The 10,119-nt window shown below is 59.9% G+C and overlaps 1 protein-coding gene across 3 annotated transcripts; it reads left to right on the top strand.

The window, feature by feature from the left end:
- The first annotated feature begins 798 nt into the window (after positions 1-798).
- Positions 799-8,843, top strand: ARRDC2 (arrestin domain containing 2). 3 transcript variants are annotated; one of them, XM_082620823.1, is made up of 9 exons: positions 799-1,297; positions 4,117-4,407; positions 4,499-4,565; positions 4,792-4,939; positions 5,702-5,804; positions 5,893-6,149; positions 6,298-6,460; positions 6,729-6,886; positions 7,158-8,843. In XM_082620823.1, the coding sequence occupies exons 1-9, from the start codon at positions 1,039-1,041 to the stop codon at positions 7,209-7,211; spliced, it is 1,500 nt and encodes a 499-aa protein (XP_082476949.1). In that variant the 5' UTR covers positions 799-1,038; the 3' UTR covers positions 7,212-8,843. The 3 variants fall into 3 exon arrangements, with proteins under 3 accessions (XP_082476949.1, XP_082476948.1, XP_082476947.1); XM_082620822.1 differs by lacking the exon at positions 4,117-4,407 and having other exon boundaries at positions 805-1,297; XM_082620821.1 differs by lacking the exons at positions 799-1,297; positions 4,117-4,407 and adding an exon at positions 1,870-3,151.
- The last annotated feature ends 1,276 nt before the right edge of the window (positions 8,844-10,119 follow it).

Below are 10,119 nucleotides of genomic sequence, written 5' to 3'. Positions count from 1 at the left end.
GATGGAGGGGAAGGTTCTAGACATAAGTAGAATCAAAGGGTCCCTCCAGGCCTTGGGCTCGGAGTGCTGGAGTCAGGTGGGGGAGGCAGGCAGATGCTGGGCCCTGGGTGGAGAGGGAGGCTAATCTGGGTCCAGCTGAGAGCCCAGGCTCTGGCAGCCTCCGATAAGGCCATGGGCCACCTGGCTGGAAGTGATAGGTGGGGCACAAAAGCAAGAACGGTCTGAGGAGGTGTCAGTGGGCTGTGGTCAGATGTGAGTTCGAGTCCTGACTCTGACACCGGTGGATGCTTCTAGGCAGTGGCTGCCCCTCTGGGGGCCTCAGTTTCCTCTTCTGTAAGATCGGATGCCGAAAATAGGGCACAATGCTCACCCTTGGGAGCACCCAGTCTGACGGAGGAGGCATAGTAAACACACAGCGGTCACAAACACAGCGAATAGAGCCGTAAATAAATAAGTCCAGAGCATGACTCTGGTGACATTTGGGCGTGGGTGGGTGGAGAGCAGATCTGGGGGAAGGGCGTTCCTAGCAGCGACAGCCAGTGCAAAGGCTAAGAAGCAAGACCCGAGCTTGGTGTGTTTGCGGAACAACCAGATGGAGGCTGGGGCGGCGCCCGGTCCAAAGGTGCCGCGTAGGGGACGAATGAGTCCACAAGACAGAGACCAGTGGCTGCCTCCGCTCCGCGCCAGCCACAGCCGCCCCCACCCGCTTCTGACTCAAAAAAACAGGGCCCGCCCCGCCCTGGGGGTAGCAAAGTCAGCCGCACGGACACGCGGGCGGCACGTCCCCGGAGGCTCGAGCGCGTCACGGGGGCTGACGCGGAGGACCAGGAAGTCCTCCAACTACGTGCCGGCCGGGCACGGCGGCGCCCGCACAAAGTTCGCAGAAGCAAGAGAACGCTCGGGGGCCGCCCGGCGCGGCGAAGACCAAAGCTGAGACCAGGGAGGTCTGCAGACGCGCCCCAGCTGTGCGCCTCGTCGCCGGGTGCCCAGCGGGCCCGCGCCGGTGCGGCAGCCCCGCCGTGCGCCCCGGCCCGAGCCATGCGCCCGGGGGGCGTGCGCAGCTTCGCGCTGGAGCTGGCGCGGGACCCGGGCGGCGCGTACCGTGGCGGGGAGCGCCTGTGCGGCCGGGTGCTGCTGGAGGCAGCGTCGCCGCTGCGGGTGACAGCTCTCGAGGTGGCGGCGCGCGGCGGGGCGGTCACCCACTGGCTCGAGGGCCGAAGCGTGGGTGTAAATGCGGTGTCCAGCGACTTCGCGGCCGCCGAGACATACCTGCGGCGGCGGCAGCTGCTGCTCCGAGGTGAGCCGCTCATCCCCCCAACCCCGAGCCAGGATCCCCCCGGGACCCTCTACCCAGGTCTGGGCGCCCCTCTCCAAAGCCAGCCTTTCGACTTAGAGGCTGTGTGGTCGGGTGACCCTTCTCAAGATATGGAGACCTCCTCCTCAGGTTGTGGACCCTCCTACAGGGTGGGACACCCACCACCCACCCACCTACCCCCCTCCAAAACCCTCTTTTCCAGGAACTCCTCCTAGGGTCTGGGCGCACCCCTCCCCTCCAGAGCCGGGACGCCCTCGACCTAGAGGCTTTGCTGTGGGGAGCCCCCCCTATATGGAGTCTGGGGGAATCCCTTGGTGGAACTGGGAGTTCCTCCTCTCTGGACCCTAGGATGCCACAGTAGCCCCAGGCCTGGTGTCTCTGATTCCCAGAGAAGGCCCCTGTCTCACGCCCTGCCAGTGCCCCTTACCAGTTTTTACAGGAAGGGTTGTTCGCTGGGTTGGGGGTTCTGGTGGTGGTTGCAGGTGAGCGGGTGGGACTGCATCCCAGGCAGGGAGAAGACTTGGGGTGGGGTCACATCAGGCTGGGAGTCTTAGGTGTTGGGCATGTCCCTACCTTGCTCTGAACCTCAGTCCTCCACCCTCAGGCCATATAGCCAGTCGGGAGCAGAACAGGGCCAACAGAAAGAGTAAGTCTGTGCCCCAGCACTGTGCTATGTGGCTGAGGAGGGTGTTGGCCTCTCTGGGCTGTCCTGGCCACCTCCTCTTGGGGAAGGCAGACCTCACCATACCCATCTGCAAGATGGGCAGAAGCAGGAAGCAGCTCGAACCTGGCTCCCCACCCGCAGCCCCCTTTTTTCCAGCAGTGTACACACTAGATGCTTTGCCTACAGGCTTGCAAACTTGTCCCAACGCCCCCCAGGTGTGGGGATTCTTGCCTGAGCAGCTGTGGATACCGAGGCATAGCCGGCAAGGGGTGAGGCAGGAAGGGGCCCTGTAGTTACTTCCCTTTCCCTGTGACTCGAGGGAAATTGGGGCTGGTCTCACCCTACAGTCCTCCTGGTCCCACTCACTGGTAGCTTCCTTAAGATACTGGAGGGGTGAAGCTTGTGGAGTTGCTGTGTGACCTCTAGTGAGGCCCTGCCCCTCTCTGGGCCTCTGGGGACCCATCTGTGAAGCGGACTGAGGGCACTGGCTCAGAATGAGCCTTCCTGGGACTACCCTGGCTGTTCAGTGGTTAAGACTCTGGGCTTCCACTGCAGGGGGCGCGGGTTCCATCCCTGGTTGGGGAACTAAGATCCCTCGAGCCGAGTGCGGTGGGGCCAAAAAGAAAAAATAAAAAAAAAAAAAAAAACCAAAAGAAAGAGCCTTCCCATCCCTCCAGGGTCACTCCATTCCCCACCTCCTCCTGGGCTTATAGCCTCCTGTCCTCTTTCTAGGCTCTATTTGGCCCTGGGAGAAGGTCCCGGCCCCTTATTTCAGCCCCAGAGCGCCCTCCTCCGGTACCACACCCCCCCCCCGAGGGTGATCACTGAGTGGACAGCCTCTACCCCTCTCTTCCGGCCTGCCCTTACCCCTATCACTGATTGGTTGTGTCCGTTTATGGCCGCCGCCTGCTGGGTGTGCCTTGGCCTCAGGGGGTCCCGGTGTGGCCTGAGCCAGACTCAAAAGGGGATGGCCGAACTATGGGGTGGGTTCAAGCAGCAGTGCATCCCTCTGTCACCAGAGGGCGCAGGCGCTCCGCAAATTGCGATCAGTCAGCTCCCATCTAGGAAACCGTGCATATGGTTCTTCTCCGAGGAGACTGAGGTCCAGAGACGGGTTACCACCCCAAAGGCACACCGCAGCCTTGAATCCGGGGATTCCGTGAGCTTCCCCGGTACTCGGCTCTGTCTGTGAGGGGAAGAGCTAGGCCTAGAGGACAAGTAGAAGTTTGCGGAGGCGGGGGAGGGAGGACAGGTGCTTAAAGTTTGGAAAGGAACGTCGGGGCAAAAGCGCTGAGGCGCAGGCGAGTGGCAGTGTGTCAGGAGCGGGCTGATGACTCGGGAGAGAGGCTCTGGGAGGGGTCGAGTAGGGGCTACACCGTGATTCATGCACAACCCTCTGAGGTCGGGAATGATTTTCTTCTGGCACTACAAACGTGGAAACTCAGGCGCCAAGTGGTTGTCACTAGCCCGGGTCAGCCAGCTGAGCGGGTTTCAAATCAGAGGAGGGGGCAGTAGGCGCCCGAGTGGAGGGAGGCCCCATCCACTTATTCCTCCCTCCCCCATTGCACAGGGCGGGGGAGACTGAGGCCCGAGGTAGTTAGTCCTAGGCTTTCAGGGCCTCGATTGGGGCCTGGCTGTTAATACACCCTTCCAGCTCGGGCTGGACGTGCATCGAGTCACGTCTGCAAGTGGCGGCCGGTTGACGATTAAACCGACGGCAGAATGCTCTTGCTGGGTGACCTCAGGCCCGAGTCCTCCAGACCTCAGTTCTTCCTCTTGACCCCCGGAGTCTGAGAGATACTTGCTTTGTCCCGCAGTGCTTCAGCCTCACCCCAGGGTCCATTAGGGTAGAGGGCAGCGGGTCGCGAGCCGGGGCTTTTGTTATTTTGCTCCACGCGTAGGCGGGGCCACGCCTCTCGCCGCGCCATTGGCGTATTCCTCTCCGGGGGCGGGACCTGCGCCTCGCCCCGCCCCTCCCTGCCGTATAAATGCGGCGCCGCCGCAGGCAGTGGGGAGTTTCTGGCCTGATCAGCTAGTGCGCCTGCGCGCGCCTGGTGGGTTCGCGTTCTCAGGCTGCAGAGTCCGCACCTCGCGCCTACGCGTCGCGGGTTCGAAGCCAGGGACCGCGCGCCGTGAGTTCGTATCCCAGCCGCGATGCTGTTCGACAAGGTGAAGGTGTTCGTGGTGCAACTGGATGGTGCGAACGCGGGCGCCGAGCCCGTGTTCAGCGGCGGCCAGGCGGTGGCCGGCCGGGTGCTGCTGGAGCTGGCGGGCCCGGCGCGCGTGGGCGCCCTGAAGCTGCGCGCGCGGGGTCGCGCCCACGTACACTGGACCGAGTCGCGCAGCGCGGGCTCGAGCACCGCGTACACGCAGAGCTACAGCGAGCGCGTGGAGGTTGTGAGCCACCGTGCCACACTACTCGCGCCAGGTACCACCTGGGGACCCCTGCACGGCGCGTGCTGCGCGCTCTGGGAGCCCCTCACAGCCACTGAGCCTCCCCTTCTTGCTCCTACCTACAGACACCGGAGAGATCACAACGCTGCCTCCTGGACGCCATGAGTTCCCATTCAGCTTCCAGCTGCCACCGTAAGTCAAATGGGGTGGAGGACTGCAGGGGAGTGCCTAAATCTGCAGCCCCTTCCAGGTTTGGGACTCCACTGCTCGGTATCTGGGGACCCCCGAGCGGCAAGATTGTCTCCCAGGGGGGCCCCCCAGGCGTGCCTCGTGTCTCTCATCCCCGAAAGTCTTTGGGAATCTTCCGCCCGGGAGTCTGTGGATCTCACCCACTGAAGCCCCTTCCCTCCACCCCCAGGACGCTAGTGACTTCATTTGAAGGCAAACATGGCAGTGTCCGATACTGCATCAAAGCCACCCTGCACCGGCCCTGGGTCCCTGCCCGCCGGGCAAGGAAGGTGTTTACTGTTATCGAGCCTGTGGACATCAACACACCGGCTCTGCTGGTGAGTTGCTGCCCTTGGGGAGGTAGGATGGGAGCATCACAGGCAGGGTCCTGGCTATTTGGTGACTGGCTCCTCACTCCCTTCTCATAGTGGGGGTCACAGCTGAGCCCTGGCAGGGAGGGAGGCAGTGGGGGAGGTAGGTATGGGAATGCCTGTGGAATCCAGTGGAGCCAGGTGCAAGTCCCAGGGGCACCAGTTGGCTGTGTGTTTCTGGATGAGTGTCTCGCCTTCTCTGAGCCTCCTGTGCCTCCTCCATGAAATGAGACTCAGTCAGAGCTTGCAATAATAGTGGCTTACTGGGCTTCCCTGGTGGCACAGTGGTTGGGAGTCCGCCTGCCGATGCAGGGGACACGGGTTCGTGCCCCGATCCGGGAAGATCCCACATGCCGCGGAGCGGCTGGGCCCGTGCACCGTGGCTGCTGAGCCTGCGCGTCCGGAGCCTGTACTCCACACCGGGAGAGACCACAACAGTGAGAGGCCCGCGTACCGAAAAAAAAAAAAAAAAAAAACAGAAAACAATAATGGCTTACTAAGCGCTCATTACGCACTAAGTGCTTGGCTTGTTCACTTCGTTTTCAGTTTAATGAGATGAGTCATATTCCTGGATCCATTTTACAAATAGTTTCTAGATTGTTAAAAAGAAACTTGGATACTAGGCCCTGCCCCAAATCCTCCTTTAGCTGAGGGTGGTTTAGAGGCTTCAGGGGGTCTGTGGTTGGCACAATGGGATGCATTTCATGTCCTTTCCCTCCACCCCACCAGGCCCCTCAAGCGGGAGCTCGGGAGAAGATCGCCCGATCCTGGTACAGTAACCGTGGCCTTGTCTCCCTCTCAGCCAAGATCGACCGCAAGGGCTATACACCAGGTAGCAGGTGGGAGGGGCTGGACTGGGAAGAAGGCCCGTGTCAGGGTTGCAGGTGGGGAAACTGAGGCCCTGCCATCCCACCCTACAGGTGAGGTGATCCCCGTCTTTGCCGAGATTGACAACGGCTCCACGCGCCCAGTGCTGCCACGGGCGGCCGTGGTCCAGACACAGACCTTCATGGCGCGAGGTGCCCGCAAACAGAAACGAGCAGTGGTGGCTAGTCTCTCAGGGGAGCCTGTGGGCCCCGGGCGGCGGGCACTGTGGCAGGGCCGGGCGCTGCGGATCCCTCCTGTGGGTCCTTCTATTCTGCACTGCCGCGTGCTACATGTGGACTACACCCTCAAGGTAGAGTATCCTCGGGGGCTGGGGTGGCTGCGCCCGCTCTGTCCTCCAGGCTGGGGTTCCCCCCCGCCCCCCACCAAGGCCTCCTGCTATAGAAGGAGGGTGTGGCTGGGGCTGCCTGGGCACCCTCTATCATGGCTCCTTCCTCCAGGTCTGCGTGGACATCCCGGGCTCATCCAAGCTGCTCTTGGAGCTGCCCCTGGTCATCGGCACCATTCCTCTGCATCCTTTCGGCAGCCGCTCATCCAGCGTGGGCAGCCATGCCAGCTTCCTGCTGGACTGGGGACTGGGGGTCCTGCCAGAGCGACCTGAAGGTGATCTCTCCATCCTGCTGTGGGGGGCATGGGTGGGCAGAGAGGCAGGTGCCTGGCTGACTCTCCCTCCCCCAGCCTCGATGCCCCCATTTGTAAAAGTGCTCAGTAACAGTCATGTTGGGAGTATGAATTCCCCCAGAATCCCAATCCAAGGGCGCACAGCTCAGCAGCCCCAGAACTGGCACAAGCCAGCTCCCAGCCACTGTCCCCAATTCTGGGGCTGCCCGCCTCCTCTACCAGCCTCACCCACCCTGTCTCTCGATTCCAGCACCTCCCGAGTACTCAGATGTGGTGGCCGATGAGGAGGTGGCGGCCTTGGAGCAGAGCCCCTTCCGACTACTGCAGGACCCTGACGTGGGTGCTGAAGGCCCCTTCTTTGCCTACATCCAGGAGTTCCGCTACCGCCCGCCACCCCTGTACTCCGAGGTGAGCTTGGGGGGTTCAAGAAGCCCCTGTGGCTCTCCAGGCCCTGGGAGCCAAGATGAGGGTAGAGAGCCACAGGTGAGTTTTAAGTAATGATGGAACTCCTATATACCCCCATACAGGTGCAAGGGCCTGAACCCGCCTTGCACCTTAGTCTGTTCCAAGGTGTCACCCCTGGCCAAGTGCGGGAGTGGAGATGAGGAGGGTGGGGAGGCGTGTTTCTGAGCCTCCAGGGCCTCCTGAGACTTGATGGGATCATTTCCGCCCCCTGCAGGAGGATCCAAACCCACCTTCAGAGGCCATGAGGCCCCGCTGCATGACCTGCTGAGTGGCAAGTGGAAACTTCAAGGGATGAGGTTGTACACGTGCTTCCAGCCAGCGTGGACATGAGTGAGGATGGCTGGGTCAAGAGCAGACCAGCCTGACTGCACTGAAGTTGGGGAAACCGAGTCTCAGAATGGGGCAGGGCCATTCCAGCATCACACAGAGCAGAGGAAGAGCCAGTCTGGAGTCTGACATATCTGGACTGGTTTTCATAAGGTATCAAATGCCCACCATAAGATCCGAGAGACTGTTCAACCTGTCTTTGCCAGCCTGTGGTCCCCCAGAAGCCTCCAGTCTGGGAGAGACAGAGCCAGACATAAACACTTCCAGGCCCACAGGACCAGAGGAAGGGACCAAGAGCTGGGAGAGTCCAAAGGGAGCAGGAAGGCTTCCTGGAGGAAAGGGCATTTTAGCTGAGGCTTTGGTGCATGAATGAGAGCTCAGAGGGCAGGCAAGCAAGGGGAAGGAAAAGTCGAAGAAGGTCAGAGCCGAGTGATGTGTGGAGACTGCCCCCTTCATCTTAGAACTGGGGCTCAGAGAGCAAGTGCCTCAGTCGAGGCCACACTGCAAGGTCCGGCAGGCGAGAGGGCCCAGGAATGAGGCATTCAGGGAAGCAGGTCATCAGAGCTGTGTGGGGCAACAGGGCAACAGGGGCAGCGACTCCAGCCTTTGAAACCTTTGAAAGCCAGAGATTCCTGGCCCAGGCTAGGCTTCCTGGGGGCCCCTCCACACACTCCAGGACGTGAGAGCTGTCTGAGTATTGTATGGCCCGAGAAACCCAGGTTCAGAGTGAGACAGACAAGACAAGCTCCATCACTTGCAAAATGAAGATGTGGGGCCCCTTGTTCAAGAATTCAGAATTTCAAGACGGGGACAGCAGAGCATTAAACCAGGCTGCGGGGACAGAGGTCAGCCTGGGGTGACACAGCAGGGCCAGTGTGCTTCTTCTGGGCACCCCCTGTGTCCTGGAGGGACAAAACATAATGGGGCAGCTGGACAAGCCCCCAAGTGCAGAGTCCCAGCCCAGGCTGAGGCAGGACCCTCGCCTGGGACTCCGCATTTCCGTTAAGCCTTAAATTGTTCTCTTTTGTACAATTATTTTTTAAAAATAAAAGCACAGAGGAAGAGACTGTGCTTAGTGGTTTATTGCCCTCAGGTGCCGAGGAACCTGGGGTGGCCTTGTCCACCATCTTGAGTCTGGATCTCAGATGGAATTCCAGGCTGAGGAGGGTTGAGGGGCCCATTGTTCAGAAGGTGAAGGTGAGACCCAGGGACACATAGGGAGACAGCTCAGGCTGGCGCCGGATGCTTTCACCTTGTGCAGTAGCAGAGGCTGGGACCGTGGACGGTGGAGGGCAGGCAGAGGCCTCATCTGTCCTCACAGAATGGAGATGAGGGGCAGAGGGGTGCCAAAGGCAGGAGGAGCCCTATCTATGCGGTCTTTCCAGTGTTGGGCCACCATCACCTCTAGCTAGTTCTAGAACATTTTCATCAGCTGCTAAGGAGATCCTGTCCCCATTAGCAGTTCCTATTCCCCCTCCCTTAGCACCAGGCAACCACTATCTGCTTTCTGTCTCTGGATCTGCCTGTTCTGGATATTTCATGTAGATGGGATCATAGGATACGTGGCCTTTTGTGTCTGGCTTCTTTTTTATTTATTTATTTATTTTTGCGGTACGTGGGCCTCTCACTGTTGTGGCCTCTCCCATTGCGGAGCACAGGCTCCGGACGCGCAGGCTCAGTGGCCATGGCTCACGGGCCCAGCCGCTCCACGGCATGTGGGATCTTCCCGGACCGGGGCACGAACCTGTGTCCCCTGCATCAGCAGGCGGACTCTCAACCACTGCGCCACCAGGGAAACCCTTGTGTCTGGCTTCTTTCGCTTAGCATATTCGGAGGTTCAACCACTTTTGTTGCAGCATGACTCAGTGCTTCAATCCTTTTTATGGCCAAATAATATTCCATTGTGTAGATGAACCACATTTTATTTATCCACTCACACCCTGTTGATGGACATTTGGGTCGTTTCCACCTCCTAGTGGTCGTGGCTCATGCTGCTGTGGCCGTGCTTGTACGAGGGTTTGTTTGAACACTCACAGGGCTTTAAGGCAGCCCTAGCCGCGTGGAGGTTGTCATTTTTCTGGAGTTGCAGGTGGGGAAAGTGAGTCCAATGGAATGAGGTAACTCTCCCAGGGTCTCACAGTAAGGACTGATGGAGCTGCCACTCAAAACTGCCCCTGGAACTCTGGGATCCATACCCTACAGGTCATGTGACACCCATGCGACACTCCCTGACAGCCTGGGCTCCACCCCAGACCCTAGGCCACACCCCATTTGGGCAGGACCCAATTAGACCACCCTCTGATAGCCCTGGCTGTGCCCACCAGCCTTCCCAAGGTAGTGAAAATTAACTAGCAGCCCAGAGTAGCCATGGGCAGGGCTGAGGGGCAGGGACAAGGGGTGGACACTGGGAGCTCTGGGGTCAGGCTTTGCTCTCTGTGTGATGATGGGCCGGTCACTTGTTTCTGAGCCTCAGTTTCTCCATCTGAGACTCTGGGACACCTCCTCTCCACCAATCTAAATTTGGGAACTGATTCCCAGTGATTCCTAGTCGTGGGGTTCACCCAGCCCTCCTAGTCCAGCAGCATCCACCCTGGGCTGCTGATCTGCCATCAAGCTTGGAGCTTGTCAGACTTGGGGTTCCTTGGGGCCTGGCAGCAGAGAGGAGATGTTCCCTTAACACAGTCACCCAGATCCAAGACGGCAGCCTCAGGAGGGGCTGAGTTTCCCCTCAGCTGGATTGTGGGAGACACAAGATCCCAGTTTCCAGATCCATGTTCCCAAACTAAGAAGAGTCTTAGGTGTTTATTGCATTAGCGGGTGCGGGTACAGTTCTATGAAAGGTTCCCCCA

This window comes from Mesoplodon mirus (assembly GCF_964341445.2).
Source record: "Mesoplodon mirus genome assembly, chromosome: 5".
Lineage (NCBI taxonomy): Eukaryota > Metazoa > Chordata > Mammalia > Artiodactyla > Ziphiidae > Mesoplodon > Mesoplodon mirus.
The sequence above is the reverse complement of the archived record's forward strand: the minus strand, read 5'-3'. Positions and strand labels throughout refer to the sequence as shown.

Bases quoted from the DNA above. Each gene is read 5' to 3' on its own strand.
- ARRDC2 (XM_082620823.1), top strand. From the start codon at position 1,039: ATGCGCCCGGGGGGCGTGCGCAGCTTCGCGCTGGAGCTGGCGCGGGAC. The intron at 4,408-4,498 runs GTACCACCTGGG...TCCTACCTACAG, and splicing joins TGCCACACTACTCGCGCCAG to ACACCGGAGAGATCACAACG. The intron at 5,805-5,892 runs GTAGCAGGTGGG...CCCACCCTACAG, and splicing joins CCGCAAGGGCTATACACCAG to GTGAGGTGATCCCCGTCTTT.